Here is a 22,502-nt window from a genome sequence, read left to right as displayed (position 1 = left end):
CCATTTTCCAATCACGCGATGTACATCTCGCGGGACGATGACTAGCGCCCCTAGCGGATCGTGCGGACGGGCTCCTCATAGGGATTGCCGATTATGACATGGTCGCTATAATCTAGTAGGTCGTGAGGGCGACGCAAATATGTTACACTGGCGATGTCCCATTGGAAATTCACGGAGCAATATGTTGGCGATTTTGTTACGCGCAGTTTGGTTACGGATTTTCATCGCATCAATGCGTCGTCGTGCACCGCAGGAAGGGAATGTGGGCTTTTTCTGGACACACCCTGTATATATGCGCCCCTCTCCGGGTGTCCATTTCGATCGATCGCGGTGGAGTTGTTTCTCAGCTGACTGGATGCGTTGTGGGAACATACTGTGGTCCTTTGAAAGACAAATACGCGGATGAAAGTTTCAAGTAAGTCCTGGCCAATCGCCCTGTGTGGCTAGTGGCCACTGTACCTTGTGGTGGAAGAAGTAGTCAGTCGTCTAAAAGTGGCACGACACTATCCTACACTATCCTGAGCATTGTGGCTGCCGTGAGTTCGAAACTTCTGTAACGCGTGCTCGGTGCCTCTCCCTCCCATTGAACTTCTATCTTCACCGTGCTGGCCTCGAATCGGCACCTGCGTGCCCGCACTGCGGACAAGCCGAGACTGTCCATCACTTCTTTCTCGACTGCCCCTCCTACGCCACCATTCGTCGTCGCCTTCTCGTCCCCCCTCTTCTCTCCATCGGTGCTCAGCTCTCCCTGACATCTCTGCTATCCCTTGGAGCCTCCCATAATGGCGTTAGGGACCGCGCTGTTCTCCATAGTATCATGTCATTCATCTCCAGCTCTAACCGATTCTAACTCTTTTGAGAGGATCTAACTCTGAGTGGATCTAACTCTTTTTTAACATCCTGTTGACCGCTACTCAGTAGTCCTGGCCAATCTCCCTAGCGGACAAGCGCCATCCCGCTTGAGGAGCAACAACAACAACAACACGTTTTTTCTCGAACACGTGGCACATACAGAGAACGAGACAAGCAACATCTGCTGAGCATGATGGAAACGCCTAAAAACATTGAACTACGGCAGCCGCCAAAAAAAAAAAAAAGAAAAAAGGAACGTGAAGCCACACTTCTTGATTGGTTCTCAGAGGCTCTTGAAGTTCAATTATAGCTGAATGGCCTCTGTGAGGCAGACAACGACCAGCTCTTTCAGCAGTGCTCAGTGGCATCGACACGTTCATCGTCTTCTTCGAACGGCCATTTGTTGCGCGTCCTCATAAGCCTTATCTCCGCGTTTGGAACATGGGACTGTCTGTCAGCGTGCGATATCTCACTTGTCCAGCGCAACGGTGACAACAATAGGTCTGCTTTAGTCATTACTGTCGTGTTTTTGTACCTAATATAGGAGCAACGGGAGAGTACAGATTGGAAATACTGACATGCTCGTCTAAACAGGTGCAGTTCTACTGCCTGAGTGCCATGTCCCGCTTCTCAATCAACGAAAGGGGTTCCTTCTGCCCTCGGGATCCCGGACGGATAACCGTCCGACGAATGGAGCCACAGGTCGTTGTGCTCTTTGTCCTCGTGGGTTTCGGGTCCTTCATAGTGTTGTCGGCCATGGCAGTCAGTTTCTTCAAGCCAAGTATCGAACGCCGACGTTCCAGAGACGTGTGTCAGTCCTGTTCTTCTAGCCAGGTTTGGCGTTCCTTCGATAGGTACTCGCTGTAACGTCTTCGCATACAATCTAATGCCGAGCTCTAACGACTTTATAACGCCGTTCTGGGAAATGAACACGACTTGTGACCCGCTGCGCCATGTCTTTGGGTACAGGTTGTTTTCTATGAACAGTAGTGACGTGTTGGTTACATTCAGGTGTGTGTCTCTGATGCCGTCGACCAGCAGCCGCGTTGCGTGCCTTTGACCCAAGTGTCCGACTGTTCGCAACACGGGTGTCCCGCCTTTTGTCGCTTACTTCCCGACGGGCTCGTCGTCTGCGCCGCCGAGTGCTACCCGGAGGAGTGGCACTGCCGTGGCGGTCGCTGCATCCAAGCCACGGGGCGTTGCAACGGCGTCACCGACTGTGGCGACCTCAGCGACGAGACAAACTGTCCGTGCGACGAAGACGTCCAATTTCGATGTGGCAAGAACACCTCTTGCTTGGTGCTCGACCGCAGGTACTTAATTTTAGACACATTCCGAATGTCACGTCATGGGAGGGGAGTAACCGCTTCTGTAGAAGAAAATAAGTGGAGTGTCTTTAAACGGAACTTGAAACGTGGTATAAGACACGAAGTGCTGTGCTGCATTGTTTCCAGAAGTGCATGAGCTGTGAACTGCCTTTACATTGCTGTAGTAAGTATAGTTTATAAAGACGGGAAATGTTGACTAAAACAAAATGACTGCTTTTTTGCTATAGCTCCTGAGGTTGGGAAAATGCGTCAGTCCTCGTTTTTTGACATATCTCGGAACCATGAAAAAAGCTGTCAAAAGTGTCGCGTTGAGGCAACCTCTGTCCAAACTGTTAATCAGTGATGGCCAGTAGTTAACTACATGTAGTTCAACTACTTGATTGTAGTTAAAGAGTAGTTATCAACTACTTGGAGAAATGTAGTCTGAAACTACTAGTTAAACTACTATTTCGAGTAGTTAACTGCAGTAGTTAGGTTACTGCAGGCCCCAACTACTTCCGATTTTGCCGCAAACTTTACGGCACGAGTGTGCTTCAGATTTTTACCTTGAGCTACTTGTTTGATGAGAACGGAGGTGCAGAGCAATTGTGCCGTGCATGTGTACTAAATCTTCACTTTTATCACTGCTTGTGATTGATATTTAGGTCTCCAAGAACACTATAGAATGGGATTGGTGTTGATGGACAACGTTAAGTAGTTATAGATGTAGTTAAACTACATTGCAGTAGTTAAAGAAGTAGTTTTAACTACCTCCACTGAAAAGTAGTTGAACTACTAGTTAAACTACTCCATTGCAAAGTAGTTATAGTTAAACTACTGTAGAAGTAGTTAGTGGCCATCACTGCTGTTAATACCATTGAACTTGTTTACACAGGTGAACGCAAGTGTGTCTCTGTGTGTGTGTGTGTGTGTGTGTGTGTTGTGTGTGTGTTGTGTGTGTCATCACCGGAAGCGGGAAAACCTCCAATGACGATGCGCCCGTAGCGCGTTTACCAAGGAGATGCTAATATTTTAATTCCCATTAACAGGAACATTTTTGCTTGGCGTAAATATACAAAACTAAACTCTGTGGTTGTTCTTCCGTTTAAGCGACTCCGATTTACCTAGATTCCACTGTGAGCAGTTTAAAATGATCTGTATATAACTCAACGTCAGAAGAGTATATATTGTCTGCCGAGACGGATTCGTGTAAAGCTGTTGTCGAATTTTTGCTCCAATTGTTATTTAGCTACTCAAGCGTCATTAAAACTCACTTCTGTTGGCTCTATACAAATTTCTATAGGCTTTCTCTTAATTATCGGTAATTGATAATTCGTGGCTTAATGGCCGAGTGGGTAAAAGAATCCTCCAGTTCCCCATGAAGTCGGCCTAGGACGCATACTGTATGTCGCTCATAGCCACAGTTGCTTCACGGAGCTAACACGGAATAAAAGAAGTCGCAGTTTTAAAAAATTCAAAACAAAGGGAAAGGTGTTTCCTAATTTTTGAAGGTAGCCGACGTTACCGCGGGCTAGAAGCGTTCAGTTTTAAAGAAACACTTTTGAAATTGGAATATAAGTAAGGAGTGACTTTTTCGGGTTAAACCCGATTCCGCCCGATTATTTCCCCCACGAACTGACCTCCGACCAATTCGAGTTCAACCCGATTTCTCCCCGAATTCCAGTCACTATGAAATCCTCAAGTGACTTTTCCGCCGAAGACGAACAAAGGTCGCCACGTGTAAGACATATAAGAATGGGTCACTTACACGTTCCCACCAATACACCCACGTGTGTCAACACTGTCTGTGCCTTCGGGGATTACCGCTGGAAGGTCACGATACCGCAAAAAAAAAAAAAAGAGATTAGGAAAGGACTTAATAGACAAGAGGAGAAACAAAAAACACCCGAATGCACAATTATCACCCGATTAATCTCCCCGAATTAGAGATTAAAAAATAGCGCCCGATTTTTACCCCCCGATTTTTACCCCCCGAATCTGAGAAAGGCATTTAACCACTCGAAAAAGTCTCTCCCTAATTATATAAGGCAAATTTGGTTCGTCTAATATAGGTGCAGCATACCGCAGGTGCGACGGGACGGGCGACTGCTGGGATCTGAGTGACGAATTGGAATGCCCCGTGGACGAACCTTGTCCAGAGGTCGGCGCGTATCGCTGTCACCCCGGCCACTGCATCGCCCGAGAACTAGTCTGCGACGGCGTTCGAGATTGTGACGATGGCAGCGACGAGGTCCAATGTCTCGACCGGCCGCCTCGTGGTTTCAGAGCAACTACGTGGAGTTCGCAGCCGTCGAGCTCGTGAAGCCCAAGTTTGAAGACTCGTCCCACAAACGTCCCACAAACGTCCCGCAAACGTCCCGCACTTTTCCCACACTCGAAAATTTGAACGTTATTCGGTCCTCGCATATCTAGGACGCGAAAAAAGTTATTTTCAGTTATTCAGCAAGAGCCGGCTTCATCTTGATTTTGTCGCTCATATAAACGGGATGTAACCCCAATTTGGACACGAAATAGCAATCTACAATGAGCAGCGCCAAATCCAGGCTTCGTTAGAAACCAATAATTATCGGGAGTCGAATACTTTCAAAATGTCGTCATGAGAAGCTGGTTGTTCGCAGCCACTTTTATCCGCTTTGCGACGATTTTACGCTGTCTATATGTTACAGACACGTGTAACGAATATGTGTATATGTAACGAACGCGAATGAACACTCGTTGCCGCCTTGAAGCGTCCGAACAACTGTTGTCACATCCACTTTAACTTCCCCCCCCCCCCATCTTTTTTCTTTTCTTCTCTTCCTCCTCTTCATGCTCCGGCGTCCATTAAAAAGTGTGGTCGTTTATATGAGTTAGTGCTGTCAAGCCGTCGTAGCGAGAAAACGTCGCCTTGAAGACCGGGTGTATACCTCAAGGGCCCCGTTACATGAAGGAGCCGTGCATTCAAAAATATAGCTCCCTGATGATGTACGGAGGTATTTTTTCACTCTGTGGTCAGCATTGGTGACTAACTCAGGACTGCAGAAGAGCAGTAGGGGAGAAGTTTTATCGTGCCCATTACGCTTTATATTTTCATTTTTGTTGCCAGAAACTTAAAAGTGCATGTCGTAGTTACCTCCTTCCGTTGCAAAATGCAAAATAGCCGAAGAAACATTTGAAAACCGTTGTTTGGAGCGCCATCTGTTGCGCATGTTGTGACCCTGCAGGAATCATGGGGATGACCTGGGCAAAACTATATCGTCGTCGTTTCAATTTCATGTCAATCGATATTGGCGTGACATGAAAGGAAATATTTCTCCACCTCTATAAACATCGTAGAGTAAGACAGAAGTGGCGCCACACCTCGGCTAACCAGCGCGTGAGCATGTTCTATTCGTATCGATGATGTACGTGGAAGGTTGCTTCGGTTCTAATATCAAGACCGCGGAGCTCCAGGAAGCAACGACGTCTACTTAGGGCACTCATTCTTTCATCACACGCGAATTCGAGGACGGCAAGCGAAGAATCTATTTCCACTTATGAAAGGAGGAATACAGTTGCAACACTGACGTCAGCGAGCTGCCAAATTACGGTTTGGTGCGACTTTTTTTAAAGCACTCCACTTTTTATGCCTGCCACCGATGAGGAACTGCATAAACCGTACGTTGCAATTCCGACGTGAAGCAATGCCGTGGACGGAGCACGTCGATTTTTACGGTGCTACTAGGATACGCTGCGTTGAGGACAAGAAATGTTGTTCGGAGCAGCAGGTATAAACAGAGGCGCGTATATGCTCGGTGCGGTAGTGGGCGAGAAAATTCTATTTTTGTCTGTTTTGATATCGTCCGAGATCTAATACCCCTGTCACACGGGCATTTCGATCCTTCTCGAATCCGATCTGCATTGAACTTCCCGAGCACGCTCGAGTTTTGACGCTGCTACACGGCCACTTTCAATGCGCATTGAATGGTTGACCTGTGCAAATGAATAAACGGAACTCATTAATTTCGCGTTTCCTATATAACAGGGATATTAGTGGTAATTTATCGTATACCGATGTAAGCATCATTTGTAGCTTCGCGCGCATGTCCGTCTTAAGTTATGACAGTTCACCGGGGTCGAGGATGCAAATGGCGGCCGTCGAGCAGTCTTAAAATTCTCAATGCTGTTATGGGAACTGTCTTGAGTCAAGCAGGATCAAAGTTCGATCCTGCTTGGAAGCGGCCGTGTAGCACCATCCGATCTGCATTGGGTTCAAGCAGGTTCGGTCAAGCAGGATCGAAAATGCCCGTGTGACAGGGGTATAATATGCGTGTATACTGTAAGTAAATAAAGTGAAAACGTCCATATATACTGCCTTTGCGTTGCTGAATTAATGCCGGTGAGGAAGGCGGTACCACAGAAGTTGAACAATATCTGCCGAAAAAGCTCGGTTTCACGCGTAAAACTAAGAGTTGAGTTGATGCCGAAGTTGGAACTGTGGGATGATGCAAGATCCCAGTTTTTTCTGGCGTGGGACACATTCCCAGCGCCGTACTGGCCCGAATGGTATAGCTTCTGTTCGACGTGCCTACATGTTCGCTTCGCCACACTCGCAAAAGAGCCAGATCGTTTCGGCATTGCGTCGATCTTGCGCATGCGCTGTACACATTTTTTTTAAAGGCTCTGCAGGGTTGTGTTTTTTCTTTGGCGCGTTGGGTATGCTGATTTGAGACGGCACTGCGTTTATTTGCCAAGAACCATGTTGTCGTTGAGGCACGCTATAGCGTTAACTTATTCGCGCGTCTTTTCTTCTCGTTGTCGCTGCCTAGTCCACGCTCGACTCAGGTTGCGATAAATTGGAGCCGAACATGCTATTCCCTTCCGTGCAATTAGCTTAAAAATGAGACGAAAGGCTGGTTCTCGTCGCCATGGCAACAGAGTCCCGCAAACGCGGTACGTAAGCGGGGCGGAAGGGGATCCAACAGAGGGCCAATGTGTTGCTCCATTGACGAAAGCGTGTACTGGGCGAACGCGATGCATTCTCGACAGGTTCGACAGGTTCTGGTCGCACGTCACAGCAAACGTCAACGCACACGTGACCTTAAAGATGGCGGCGCCCGTGATCGGCTGCAAAATTGTTTGTAAACAAAGCATTTACTCCTTCAGTGCGCTGTTTCGGCCTTCTTTCTCAGTAATTATTTTCATCCGATAATCTCGAATTAAGCGCCAAGTTTTGTACATGAGGCATCTTGGGTTTACGCCGACGGGAATATCTCGGCACGCGCTGTAGAACGACACGCAAACAAAGTCGCATGCCCTCAAAATGGCGTTTCCTAAGACATGTGACCAGGACAAGATGGCGGTTTTGCGAAGAGCACCCGCTTGAGGGTAGTTACAAAGATGGCGGGTTTATGTCACCCATTTTGGGATCCAGCTTGAACTTTCTCGTCGCAAGCACCGCGAGGCAAGTGCCCAATAGGAGAGGATGTAGCGCATGCGCACTGTATGCTGCGGTTCCTTCCCTTGGGGCAGCCTGAACAGCGCTCGTTCATTGGACGCTACCACGCAATGATGTGAACGGGGTCTATACGAGAGCGGCAACGTGAGCTCGTTCCGCGATGAAAAGCACGTAAACGCAGTGTAGAGTGAACAAGCTACGGGAAAACGTAGCTCCCACAATGCACCACGCCACATGCTCTGCCGCCTGGGATTTATTGTCGGCCGCGCCGAGATCTCCGAAAGAAGCGATGCGAGGCCGCCATGCTTCGGCACCTCGTTCACGGAGAAAGCCCACAATTTGTGCTCCTCGAAACGACGGTTTTCACATTATTATTATTATTATTATTATTATTATTTAACTATTACCGTTATACGGTAGTAGGGAATGTATGTTGTCTGGGCAACAACTATAGAGGGACAGGTTGAAAAAAAAAAAAAAAACACGGAATATTATAGCGCATATTTCTTATAGTACAAGCTTCCGTCCTTCATGAGGTGCAATGTCTGATGAAGAACGTACTCCGTCCGAGTGCTTGTACCATAATAAATCTACGATAATCTCGAGAGTGTTTTCTTTTTTTTTTTTTTTTGTCTTTGTGTACATGAAGCGACTAAAACACTGAAGGCGAAAAATGCTTTGACATTTCAACAGCCAGTTTGGGAGAACCGCTTTCGATTGCACTCTAAATTAGAAATCACACTCAAACTCGTGAGGAGAACCAGGAAAGAATTCCTAGCTGGGCGCCTTGTTTGGCGCCTGGCCTGCGCTGATTGAAGCTCGTCCGCGGGAGGTATAGTGATCCATTACATGGAATGAATGACACCTGCGCTTTGCAAGTGTACGTCGGAATTCGTTCTGCCGCTGCGTTTCCTCTCGAGGGTTTCTTCGGTATATATAGCGTGGAACTAACCGGGAGCGCCGACCAAACGTTCAGAATCCCTGTTGGGTCTCAGGTATAATTGTCGAGACCGGCATCAGTGTCTCATAGAAATGCGACCTATACCTCTATATAATATCAAATCTATATACGTTGATCCATAAAGAGGCAACTTTATTTCAGCTTCGCAAACGTCGCTCCGTTTACGTTCCTCCAATGACCTCTCTTCTCCGCTATACACTGCTCGAAGCGGATTGGATACGACATGATGCGTTGCTCGCGCCGATCTAGTTCGGTGACGTCAACGTGTTGGCGCTTAAGATCGCGGGTTCGATCCCAGCCGAGGCAGTGTGGGGGTGGTATGCATTGGTTCCAGCACTGTGCGTTGGAGACACGTCAAAAAGGATCCCGGGTGATCATCAGTCCTACCCACGTGACAGTTGCGTTTTCGGTTGCGCGTTACGTCCGCTGACAGCAGATCAGGGGAACGCCCTTCACGACTCAATAGAGAGTTTTAGCAGACCGTTGATAACGTGGCTTGCGTCAAACCGTATCAACCGGAACCAGTCAGTGGATAAGATTCTGAGTCACTCACCACTGCGATTGGTTCCGATAGGCACGATAACCTTATCAACGGTATACTAAAACTCACTAATTTCTCTCCGTTGCGGTTACGGCACAGATCGAGTACGTTCCATCCCTCCACTCGTTCTATACCAGTGCGCCCTCGCTCATTGGTCAGCCGTAGAGATGCGAAGGCCCGGAAGAAAAAAAAAAAAGTTTTTCTTCGGTTTTTTTTTTCGGCTCCGGAAAAATAGCCCAAAATTTCCAGGCGACAAAATTCAAAAATGTAAATTTTCGTGCCTTTGATGCCTTCCAACCCGCCAACAGTGCCTTAGGTGCCTCTATAATCCGCCAACAACCACCAACTTAGAGCTCCGTCTGGCTGCTCCAAGCGATCGCCATCGCGTTCACATAATGTCTGAGTTCTGGTCGGAGTGCACGGGTTGTTCCAATAAGCTATCGCTGAACAGACAGCAGTCTCATGGGATGCTCTGCTCTGCATTTACGCCTAGAGGGTGAACACTACTAAAGTTTCTAGCGCATTGTGGCTTGGCTGGTAATGCCTCGACTCAGCAGTAACCGCGTTTGATTCCATTTTTCAAAATTTTCGGAAAAAAACCCAAAGAAAAACGAAACTGTGTTTCTTTTTTTTTTTTTTTTTCGAGCGATTCAAAATTTTCGGAAATTTTGCATCTCTACTCAGCCGGAGTGTAGTGTGTACGCTTTTTGGTTCGCCGTACTTTGTTGCCACGACAACCGCCCGTAACGCGTGAAAATGCAACAGACATTAAGACGCTGTACGCAGCCGTAAACGCAGTAACGTGATTCAGCCTTTAACCCCCCAAGCCTGCCCCAATTGCCAAGTGCGGCGCGTCTCTCCGCTTCCATGGCAACGATCTGCCGTAAATGCAGCAGTGCGTCAGCGTTTGTGTGACGCCGCCCGCATCGGTTTTCCATCTACGACATGTAGGTTTCGTAGGAACACATGAGCTCCTATCGCAAAGCTCGTTAGTTTGCACCTACAGGGAAGTAACGGACAATCACGAATAGTTGTATACTTGGACGCATAACTGTCAGCCGTCCGTCGGGTGTTTTGCCTGGAAACAATTCTGAAACTTAAATATGATGTCACCCGTGTACCACACCGAACGCCATCGGCATCACCTCTCGTGAGCGGGTCTCGTACATTGTTGTTCTTCATCGCATAGGCGCAGATGTCCATTAAACGTTGTGCATCGTCATTATATAGATCCGTTCTTTATACAGGGTGTCCAAGCTAAGTGTGGACATATTCTTTAAATAAAAAAAAAAATATATATATATATATATATAGGGTGAGGTAAAATGATTATCAAACGGCCACGAAGTTTTACAGAAGTTCAAAAAAAGACGCGGAAACAGATTTGAGGGAAGATACAAACACTAGTTTATTACATAGGGAGACGTTAAAAAGTAAAATGGGCAAGGGGTCGACGATTCGTCATTGGCACTGTCTTCGTCAGGATATATATATATATATATATATATCACTTTTTCCGAGCTGAAATCAATTGCAATATAGTATATGCTGAAGGGCACTCCTTAGGAGGGCATTAGCAAACTCATAAGACAACGTCTTAATTAACTTTCAATAATTATAACTTTTTAATTATAAAAGCTACGAAGTTGTCACAATGTGAACATCTGTTTCTTTCGGTTACCTGATATCGTAACCGTTTTCAGAACAAAAATCCGTTCGGTAGATCGTCCGCAAAAAAAAATCGTGAAGGAACACAATTTTTTTTGTTTGTTTTTTTTCTTTTTGTTCATTGCGCATCTTCGGAGACGCGTATTTCCTTCATCCCCAATGTGAGAGGGGGAAAGAGCACACTATCTCCTCTTGCGTCCTGGAAAAAGATTGAAAGGAAACAGAAAATGCAACACAAGATAAGGGCAGCTCCGATAATCACCCGATACATTTGTTTTTGTTTTGTTTCCGCAAGTTAAAGCTCATCTTCGACGCATGAGACGGCACGGTACTCCTTCCCCCTCTCACATTGGGGATGAAGGAAATACGCGTGTCCGAAGATGGGCGCAATGAAGAAAATAAAGAAGAAAACAACGGTGTTCCTTTACGACTTTTTTCTTTCTTCTTTCTTTTTATTATTATTACTTTTATTTATTTTATTTTTTTGCGGACGATCTTCCGAACGGATTTTTGTTCTGAAAACGGTTGCGATATCAGGTGACCGAAGGGAACAGATGTTCTCGTTGGGACAACTTCGTAGCTTTTATAATTAAAAATTTAATTATTGAAAGCTAATGAAGGCATTGTCTTACGAGTTTGCTAATGCCCTCGTTAAGTGACCTTCGACATATGCTATACTGCAATTGATTTTCATCTCGGAAAAAGTGATATTTATATATATATATATATATTTAAAACATATGTTCACTTAGCTTGGACACCGAGACACAGAGAGTTTGAAAAACTGTTGTACTGTTTTTTGTTTTGTTTTTTTTTTGGGGGGGGGGACGCGACACGGCACATGGTTGCCAGCAGAAAAGTGTACGGACGTATCGCTTTACTTTGTCCCGGAGCCCACCCATGGAAACATACATAGGAATGTCGAGATGAAACTTTGTTTCGTAGTAAAAATATTTTCGAACATAGCCTCGATTTGCGAAAGCTTTCGTGCGTGCGTGCGTGTGGAAAGCGCCTGAAATGAGCGCGATCGTAATTAGGGAATTTAAGGAAAAAGGGGGCCGTTCTAGAACAGCAACTCGATGATTGATGAGTAATCGATGAGGATTCATCTTGGGGCAGTTCAGCCAAAAGCTCAACAGACATGGTTTTATAGAATAGGCCGTACACGGAAGGGTATTTATAAACGTAAACGAGCGAATGTAAACGAATTGAAAAGTGGTTTCCACCGTTCTTGGACGTGAGCTTACCTGTTGGAGGAGACCCGTTTTTGTGACCTCCAGAAACGCAAAGCTGCAATGGTGCACAAAATGGTGTAGATGCAGGTTAGCTGGTGGTAGGGTTGCCACCTTTCGGAGTGAAAAATACCGGCTGAGGGAGAGGAGGTGGAATAGAGGGAAAGGAGGAAAGGCTCGTGGGAAAGGGAAAGTGGGTGAGGAACGTTCTAGCTGGCTCGACACAACCACCAACAGCTTTGCACAACCACTGCTCTTGTACCCTCCGAACACAAGACGTAATGAATAACAATGAGAATAATAATAACAATGAATAATAATGATAATGAATAACTAAGAAAACGACTGGTGACCGCGGAGTGCGGTCTGTGCTCCAGATTTATTCATGCTGTAGTGGAATGTTGAAGGGAAAACCCCGTAAAAGCCCTTATGAAAGGTCTTGAGCCACAAATACCGGCAAAAGGCTGCCGGTATCACCTTCCTACCGGCAACCGCCAGATGAAGCAAATAACCGGCCGCGCCGGTATAATACCGGCCACCAGCTAGGGTTGCCACCAGGCCGGTATTATACCGGCGCGGCCGGTTATTTACTTCATCTAGCGGTTGCCGGTAGGAAGGTGATACCGGCCGCGCCGGTATAATACCGGCCTGGTGGCAACCCTAGCTGGTGGCCGGTATTATACCGGCCTGGTGGCAACCCTAGCTGGTGGATGTAAAAGCCTCAGTCTTGTGTGCCCAGTCTCGGCGCTTTTATACATTATGCAGCCACATGACCATGTTCCTGCGTATTGTTTGTAACATCACGCGATGTCACGTATTTTGTATTGGTTACTTTCCACGAGGTAATGACCAAATAATACCACTTTTTCTCGCTGCAAGAACGTATTGTATAATCTCCAGGCGTTTTCCCGCTGGTATGGACGCAAGAAAAGGCTCGCAGAGAAAGACGCATGGTAGCTCTTGCAGCATGACTTGCTGCATCTGGCAGAATTAACGTGGCATATGAGCGGTCTTCCTCCAAGTACGCTGTCTTTGACATCCGACATTTTATGCAGCATTGTGGACATTGATGATGATGATTGGAAACGCGGATTCATGAGTAGCGTTCCGCGAGGCCCTCCTTTCGTAAAAGAAAAAAAAAATTGTTTACTGCACGGGGTTGTTTACTGTGTAATGGACGGGTAAAAGCAGCAGCCATTTACTACCTGTTGGAATGGAGCTGGTGACGAAAAGTTACAGTGAATGGCATTACCATGGGACAAAAGGAAAACGGGACATCAAAATAGGTAAAAACTTGGGAGATTTGTTAGAAAATGGATTGCTAGCACCAGGACGAAAATAAATTGTGGGATAAAAGGAAAATGGGAATAACTGTGGAATGTGGAGGTAAAAATTTCTTCTTGTGGAGGTAAAAATTTTTATTAAAAAAAATCTTTGGTCGGCAGAGCCTCGTCAAGTTACTTCCGGTAACGTTTAGCTCTGCTGTCCCACCATGTAATATGGTAAACCAATAAATTGAAATTGAAATTGAAAATGAGAGATAAAGCGCTAAAACCTTTGCCCCTCCCCAGATCCGTTTACTGACAAAGGTCTCTCTCTCTCTCTGCCTTCCTTCATATATCTCTGGCTCCGCCTTGCAGTCCCTCTTGAATCATTGATGTGTAATGTATTATCGTAATTAACGAGCAAATAAGAAAATATTCAGGGCCCGCTTCCACGAACGCCGAGGTGATCCTCAGTGCTGCCCGGCTGCGTAGCTTCGATAGCACTTTCTGCGCACGGTATGCTGTCCTCGACGCTTCTATTTCTTAGAGCACTGGCAAAAGCGACCGAAGGCAGCACTGAGGAATTGCCTCAACGCAAGGGGCCCTCTTCCGTGGACTCACCTAGAATCATTCTTCTTACCCCGTGGATTTTCTTATGCGTCATTGGCGCATTGATTTGGACACCCCTTTTAGTATTGCAGGTTAGTGTGCACACTCTTAAAAAATGAACTTCACCGCATAGCACGCTACTAGCCAACCATAATCTCGAATGATATCGTTATCTGCCATAATTTGTTGAAAACGGGAGGCGTACGCCTTTTGTGTGTGTGTGTGTGTGTGTGTGTGTGTGTGTGTGACTCTTATGCTGTTCATAATTGTCACAAAAAAAAAGGCGTACGCCTCCCGTTTTCAAAAAAAAAAAAAAAAATCAGGGCAGATAACGATATCATTCGATATGATGATTGGCTAGGAGCGTGCTATGCGGTGAAGTTCATTTCTAAGTTTTCCTCAGACGCTTTCAGACATATGTCGGCACAGTTCCCCTAGAAGTCGGCCCAGGACGCACATTTCCCCAGGGCGTCAGTCGTGACGTTGCCCACATGCGTGAGGCCGACAACGGCAAGCCCTTCACCATCACCACCACCACCACCATCATTTCTAAGAGTGTACGTCTTGCTTTGGTTGAGAAAGATACGCTTTATGAAAGGGTGAAATAAAAAGAAAAAAAAAGAGAGAGATAGAGAGAGGTCTTCGTTGAAAGACCAAGCAACGCGATGCGGGGACACCAAAGTTCTCATATGAGCATTCATACACCAATATTCGCGCGTGAAAAAGAGGATCAACTGTTGTGAGGCGAAGGGAACAAATGGTTCGATACGGAAGGGCGACACAAGTTGGACCCCTGCGGCCAGTTGCGACGGTGGGAAGGAAGTGCCGTAGGGGAGTTTGATTGCGTCGTCTTCTCTTTCTCGCGGGATGGACTCTTTTTGTGCGGGCAGAGAGATTTCTTGCTATGGGCTCCAACTGCGTATTGACGCAGACGTGTATTTGTGGTTGCAACGTATGGTAGCGTTATTTTATATTTAGTTGGTGCGCTATACATAGTATAGCTTCTTTTGTGTGTTCAGAGAAGCCCCATCGTATTGCGAGTACAAAAAAAAAATAAAAATGTATTTTTATTACCAGTTAGCAACGAGCACACGATATAAGCAAACAGACGGATCACAATGTTGCCTATATATATATGCCTCTCCACACTGTATATATGCACGCCTTATGAACACTGAGACCAAGTTTTGGAAGTTTATTCCACTCCAATGGTAAGTTTTCTTCGTTGCACACATCCCATTTTGTGCAACTATATAGGACAGTGACATGTGGCGGAAAATAGAATATCCTCTCTAACATCGAGTCGAGCGAGAGAGGAATGTTTCTTTTTTGTTTTTGTTTTTTTTAGTCGGGGGGGGGGGGGGAGTTCCATTTTCTCGTGTTTTTAATGCGTCTTTTAGAAAGAAATGTAGGGAGCTTTCTGCTATGCATATATACGTGCCGCCTTCCTTAGTTCACTCCGACCTTCTCGAGAGGAGTCCGCGGGACCATAAATATACGCTCGGAACGCCGCTGAAAGCTCGATTCCGGCGAAAAACAACGGCTCTGTTGAATACATTAATACGAATGAGCTGTGTTTCTATTCCTCCTCAGTTGTCGATATCTGTGTATCTCGGCCTCCCGTTTTATTCTTTCTTTCTTTCTTTCTTTCTACTACTACTCAGTGTTCGTTCGGAGTCAATACCGAAGCGGTTTTTGATCCTGAAGGCGCGTATGTATTCCCTACTGCGTCATGTGTCTGTGTCTGAGGGTTGAAAGAGGGACGACATTATAAAGCAATCAATCAAGCGCGAGGCCGTTTAAATCGATCTTCGATAGCACCTAAATTCTATATATCGCTTCGTGGACACGAATCCAGGGAAAAGCTAAGTATGATTACTTGTCCCCGGGAAATATGGTGCATGTTGTGTTGCACTGGAGAAAGTTTCAGTTTTTGGCCCCGTTCATCATTGCCGGAGGAGGCTTTCTAAAGTTTGTGTTCCCAGTCTTGGCTTCTCCGGAAGTCTGTTCTCTTAAAGGTACTGTAAAGCAGCAGGCATACAATTTTATACTTCTGGCTCATTTGACAGCCTGGGTGTTCAGTATACAAACGGCACAAATTTCGTTCAAATCTACCTCGTAGTTTATTAGAAAATTGAGATTTAATATTACGGGCAACCCTGTGTCTAAGACCCGACACGAATTCCGCAGTTCCCCTTGTAGGGCGGAAAACATAAACATGCCAATAACAGTGGGAATGTACAGCGGCATCTGTGGACCGCTACCATCACCACGTCGGCTTGCCTGACGTGGTGCATTTTTGCGTGGGTGACTCTCATGATGTTTCTGGTGACAGTTTATTACTCATTTCCACGATATACCAACGTTCTTGCATTTTGAGATAATATATGTCAGGAACTATCTCGTTTGCACAAACTTTTCAAAGAAAGTTCATGAAGCCGGCTACTTAGCCCATGACTTAGCCGATACAAGGTTGGAGACATGTAACACTGTTGCTCGACGAATAGGCGATTGTTTCCCACCAGGCGTCGCCCCTCGTCTTTTCACCCCAATTACAGTCGTGATTAAAAATATTTAGAGTTTTCTGTTGCACATAAAATTTGCAGTGTGGATTTCTTTCGGAATAAGCTTTCAAATGCCGCTGCCAATATTAACAGCTTGCCTGCTGCTTTACAGTACCTTTAAGTTTTCTTAGTCTGTGATGCGCTGACAGACTGAACAGTGACAGAACAGTGTCGCTGACAGTGACAGACTGGAAAAAAAAAAAAAGAGAGAGAGAGAAGAAAAGTGTGATTTTCGTTTTGCAAATTGGAGCTCGCTGAACGACACGGAACGTGAATAAGCATTACGCGCTCCCAAAAATTTGGGCATCTCTGTCTCCTAGCAACAGCTTCTCCTCCTGACGAACGTTGGGAGGCGACCAATCAGCTGAGCTGCCAGGTTGCCAGACGGGAGTCTGCGTCGTAACTGTGCAGCATAAGCATAACTGTGACGTCAGACCTCTTAAAACTAGAATCATGCTTGACGTACACTCTTAAAAATGAACTTCACCGCATAGCACGCTCCTAGCCAACCATCATCTCGAATGATGTCGTTATCAGCCCTGATTTGTTGAAAACGGGGGGCGTAGGCCTTTTTTGTGACAATTATGAACAGCATAAGTGTCACAAAAAAGGCATGCGCCCCCTTTTTTCAACAAATCAGGGCAGGTAACGATATCATTCGAGATTATGGTTGGCTAGGAGCGTGCTATGCGCTGAAGTTCATTTTTAAGAGTGTAGAGAAACAATATTTTGGTATGTAGTCAACCTTCGATTTCTGAACATGTTTGGAATCAGGAAAGGAAGCGCAGGGTTGACAACGCTCAAGAGGCAAAGGGACATCCTGTTTTTCACCGATATTTCGAGCGATTACGCGGTGTGATTACGAAAATGCCTCTTGCCTGACGTGTTCCATTCCATATCTGGTGATCGTCGATTATCTGATGTGACAAAGCGCTCGTTCTTTTCGTTTCTTTTTTTGATATACTCGCGTATTTGGCAGCTGTTGCGCAAAACCTGAATGTTACCAGTGAATTCTTGGAAGATTTTTGCAACTTTCGTTTTCGCCGAGAACTACACTCTTAAAAATGAACTTCACCGCATAGCACGCTACTAGCCAACCATAATCTCGAATGATATCGTTGTCTGCCCTGATTTGTTGAAAACGGGAGGCGTACGCCTTTTTTGTGACAATTATGAACAGCATAAGTGCCACAAAAAAAGGCGTACGCCTCCCGTTTTCAACAAATCAGGGCAGATAACGATATCATTCGAGATTATGGTTGGCTAGTAGCGTGCTATGCGGTGAAGTTCATTTTTAAGAGTGTATGTGACGTGTATGTGACGCGGGGCTTCGGGAGTTTGGGTGTAGCACCAGGGTTTGCCCCCTTTTGGGGATCCAGCTGGGGACCAGTCACATCGTGCTTTGTATGCATCGTACTTTGTCGACGTCCTCCCCAGGAGAGGGATCCATAATTGAGAGGATGACGTGTGCGTTTGGAACACGACATTTTCATCGTGCAGATATCTTCCCATCCGACTCAACTAGGGCGGATACTGTCAGTCTTATCCGCGCTCACCTGTAGTCATCTTTTTCGACTCGTAGATTGCATACCCCACGTTCCGTACACTCTTAAAAATGAACTTCACCGCATAGCACGCTCCTGGCCAACCATAATCTCGAATGATATCGTTATCTGCCTTGATTTGTTGAAAACGGGAGGCGTACGCCTTTTTTGTGACACTTATGCTGTTCATAATTGTCACAGAAAAGGCGTACGCCTCCCATTTTCAGCCAATCAGGGCAGATAACGAGATCATTCGCAATGATGGTTGGCTAGGGGCGTGCTATGCGGTGAAGTTCATTTTTAAGAGTGTAGAGGACTTTCAGGAATACACTGTGACCTGTATGAACGTGATCTGCGTTCGCGAATCATTTATACTCAAGTTACGAGGCGAGCTGGGCGAGTTGAGTGAAATTCGTAATAACTATAAGCGCCAAAGGTATTTGTTATTATGATTATCGTTTAAACTGTACTTGCACATAACTTCATTTTCATATTTCACATTTCATGTTTCTCGCGTAATGGGGTAGTGTACTGCTCTCAAGCGGTTAATCGTAGTCATGATTTATTTGTTGTTGTTGTTGTTGTTTAAACTGTTTTGCGACTTTAAGGACAAACTGTGGGGACAAACACGAAAAATACGACGACTTGTCGTTGATTTTAGAAAGGTGCGACACGGTTTCTATTTTTTTATTTTTTTTATTACACGGCCCATCCTTGGCTAGAGTTGTTGGGAAGTCGTCCTCTGTGGGAATCACAGTCTACGTTCGTTGATTGATGGCTTCCATAAAATACGTGTAATTTTGCGTTGTTGCTAACAAAAAACAAACAAACAAAAAAAAAACACTCTTTGGCGTTCTTACCGAGTGTCATCCTGCTGGCGCACATCGGAGAAGTGTTTTTTTTTTTCTTCTTCTTCTTTTCGCCGAAGTTATCTTCTTCTATATCTATCGTGGCAGGTCTGTTGCTGAGATATCCTTTTTATTCCCTCTCGCTTCCGGCTTCTAAAGCCTTCCTTTAATCATTGCTTTCGCTCTTTCTGGAACTCGCGCATTGATCGATGTCGGCAAAAGACGTCCAGACGTCTTTTTCGCCCGAGGAGAATTTTTACTTCAATTCCAAGTTTCGTATTTACCATAATCTTTCTATAGCAATTGTAGGGGGGCAAACCTAGTTTCGTTTCGCGGGAAAGGTGCCGATTCTCGTCACTGATGCATATCGGGTAGTAAGGTTTTCACCACTATTTAAAAATATAAAGACACGAGAAAAGAGACCAAAAACCACCATTCTGGATGATCGAAGGGAAAAAACAACAACAAATAATAAATCTTTCGCTCCGATGTATAGTGGCACGGTCGGCGCAGCATTTCGTCCCTGTAAAGTTGGCGTCGCCACGTGACTGAGATAGATGCAGAGAAACACGCTTCCCTGGAGGGGCGCTCTCCGTCGAGAAAAGCGTCTTTGTGCATCAGTCAGGAGTTTTTATTTATTTATTTATTTATTTATTTATTTTCAAACGCGTTCTTTGCTTTTACACACCAGCGCCAATCACGCGGTGACTCAGGTCAAGTGCTGTGTCCACCCCGGCAACCGCGCTGTCTGCATGGAATAAAAAGTGCTTTCCTACGGCTCATCCCGTCGTCATGCGTGTAGCTGTTGTTTTATTTTTGTTTATTTATTTATTTATACGGAACTAGGATCACTGTTACAAATTGGGCGTCTGATTACACGCAACTGACAATTGCATACAATGATGAGTCGTCGCTTTGCAAAAAGTGACTTCTGTCACAACTGACTCAACATTTCGAGACTTAGGAAAGTTGTTCTATTGTTTTGATTAAAAAAAAGATTTTTTTAAATGAGTTAGTGTGTGCCATGTAAGGAAGTATGCTGTTAGTGTGATTTGTTCGAGCAGTTCTACGACCTTAGAGACTTTATACAGGGTGCCCCAGAAAACGTTGTCATTGAATTATAGTAATAAAAAAACTGCGCCACCTGGAATCATGCCGTCAACGCCATTTCTTCTTACTGGGTTTTTGCCATCTTCTAATGTGAATGTCATGTAATTTCCGAGTTCGGTTCGCAAAAATTTACATAAGTTATGTAAATTTTTGCGAACCGAACTCGGAAATTAGCCGAGTAAAGGTCACTTTTTTTACACCTCCAATGTGAAGAGCGTGCCGAATTTACTCAAACTCGTGATAATTGACAGGGATAGTGAGGAGCTATCCCATCGGAAAAAATAGCCGAACATCATGCTCTTCGGGGCACCAAGAGCATGGCGCTTGATGACTTTTTTTGAGCGCAATCGTTGTGAGTTCGACCAAAGAAGGTGGCAGACCCAGCCCACAGAGTGATAGCAGAAAGAGATAACACAGGCATGGCTTATCGCATCCGGCGCCCGCTGGGGCCATTCGTTCCCTTTCCCAATTTCAGGAAGTGTCGCTTTTTTTTACTATCACTTTCCGGGCTGGGTTTGTGATCTGCTTTCGTCGGACTGACAACGATTGCGCTCAAAAAGTCATCAAGCGGTATGTTCCTGGTGCCCCAAAGAGCATGATGTTCGGCTATTTTTTTTCCGATGGGATAGCTCCTGAATATCCCTGTCAATTATCATGAATTTGAGTAAATTCGGCGCGCTCTTCACATTGGGGTTAAAAAAGTGACCTTTACTTGACAAATTTCCGAGTTCAGTTAGCAAAAAATGGTAATTAAACTTACGTTACATGATATTGACATCAGGAGGTGGCAAAAACCTAGTAAGCACAAATGCCGTTTACCGCATGATTCTAGGTTGCGTAGTTTTTTTTTTTTTTTTTTTTTTGGACACGTTTTCTGGGACACCCGTATACGAATGCCTAGGAGTCTTTACAAAGCTAAAATAAATTTGGTACAGGAGTTTTAATCTAATGTTTTTGCGACTTTCTGCCAAAAGCGGCAAGCTTGCTTGTGTTGACTTTATTGATTGCGTCATTAGACTTGGCCGGCGTCACCAAGTGTTACGTCCTCTATGTGCACCACTCGAGATAGGGATCTGTGATTGCGGGGAAACATATAGGGCTGGTGCAGTGAAGTTTGCACAGCGCCATTTTGGGCCCAAGCGGCGACGGATCCCAACAGTAGGTAGTTTCATCAGCGAGTTTTGCATGGCGTTTCAAACCAAGCCAAGCCAAGCCAAGCCAAGCAAGGAAAGCCAAGGCAATAGGCCAAGGGTTTGCAAGCCAAGGAAAGCAGCAAATCCTGTAGGAAATCCACAGAAAAAAAGCGGTGCTTCTTGAAAAGTGCGAACAACTCGAGACCGTGTATTTGAAAGTGCCGCGTCGTCTGCTAAACTATACCGCGTGTTGCATAATTTGGGGCGCTGACGTTGCTGCTCACTGGCGCCACCTGGCCCAGCGAAACAGGCCCATTGGTGGTGTCTTCCGAAATAACCCCGAGAATAACTAGAAGCTAATTCCCTAAAATACGTCACAGGTAAAACCTGACCAAACCCATCCAGATGTGGTGGACAAAAATGCCGTTATTCTTTACACGTTCGTAAGAGACTGGACGAAAATGATTTTGACGACCGGAAAAGTCGGAATCGTCTAGCTGTAGTGAATGCCCTTCTCTCTCTCTTTTTTTTTCTTCTTTCTTTCTCTTTCGATGTCAGTTACGGAACCCCGAAACGACACGCGGAATTATTGGTGAAGGGCCGAAAACACTCCAATTATAAATGATTACCGAGAAACGCTATATACCTAAAGAATACAGATATTCCGTGTTTGGGAAGAGGGATAATTGGGTTACCCATCCACAGAGGTCATGCTGTATCAACGCTGGCCACTGGGAAGCATATATGTAGTGGCAGCATAATTGGCCCTTATCTGATTGAGCGAGAATGCGATTAGGCCCTCCATCAAGTGCTTGTTAGACTAATCGAGTTAAGTCCTTGCTTTCTGGTTTCATCATCATGAACATGTTTTTACTATAGAGCTGGTCACGTGTTTTTTTGTTTGTTTTTTCATACGTTGCTCAAGAAATGTGCCGCCAAAGAAGGTCGTGTTAAAAAGGAAATTGACGAAACAAGTCAAAATATGTAGTGGGCAGCAATAGTCAGGAATGTGCTGAAATAATCTTTGAAATCGTCTAGTGCTTTCACACATAAAATGTCATGGAACAGCTGGTCGCACTAGTGCGCCCTTCGTTTCCTTTTTTTCTTTTTTTTTTTCCTACTCCTATTCTATTCTAATGGGAAAAGTAGCTCCTTTTCCCTTCAGCAAAAAAAATTATGTCACACTGTTGGGCGTACTATTCTCTTCTTTCATGTAAGGACTCCCAGACCTACAGCCAGCCCGTAACCAGCTATCAATGTTTTTCTCGCTTTAAATAAGCGCTAGGCACCGTTCAGCTTGCATAAATAGCTGAGGGTCCTATTCCTCAAAGACGCCCTCATATCGCCTTGAAGAAAAGCAGCCACTCTGCATTACAAATCATCCCTCGGAGTAACTGCAGTGCACATATGGTATGCATAGAATGAACGAGC

General features: G+C 45.4%; 2 protein-coding genes across 10 annotated transcripts in view; both read left to right on the top strand.

Annotated features, from left to right (window-relative positions):
• The window catches only part of LOC135401580 (CUGBP Elav-like family member 2), a 254,196-nt gene that overhangs the window by 110,463 nt on the left and 121,231 nt on the right, over positions 1-22,502 (top strand). The gene's annotated exons all lie outside the window — the stretch shown is intronic.
• Positions 1,205-5,023, top strand: LOC135400125 (atrial natriuretic peptide-converting enzyme-like). Its single transcript, XM_064631862.1, has 4 exons — positions 1,205-1,353; positions 1,447-1,686; positions 1,864-2,165; positions 4,248-5,023. Exons 2-4 carry the CDS (start codon positions 1,471-1,473, stop codon positions 4,480-4,482), a joined length of 753 nt encoding a protein of 250 aa, XP_064487932.1. The 5' UTR covers positions 1,205-1,353; positions 1,447-1,470; the 3' UTR covers positions 4,483-5,023.

Source organism: Ornithodoros turicata, chromosome 7, assembly GCF_037126465.1.
Source record: "Ornithodoros turicata isolate Travis chromosome 7, ASM3712646v1, whole genome shotgun sequence".
Taxonomy (NCBI): Eukaryota; Metazoa; Arthropoda; class Arachnida; order Ixodida; family Argasidae; genus Ornithodoros; species Ornithodoros turicata.
The sequence above is the reverse complement of the archived record's forward strand: the minus strand, read 5'-3'. Positions and strand labels throughout refer to the sequence as shown.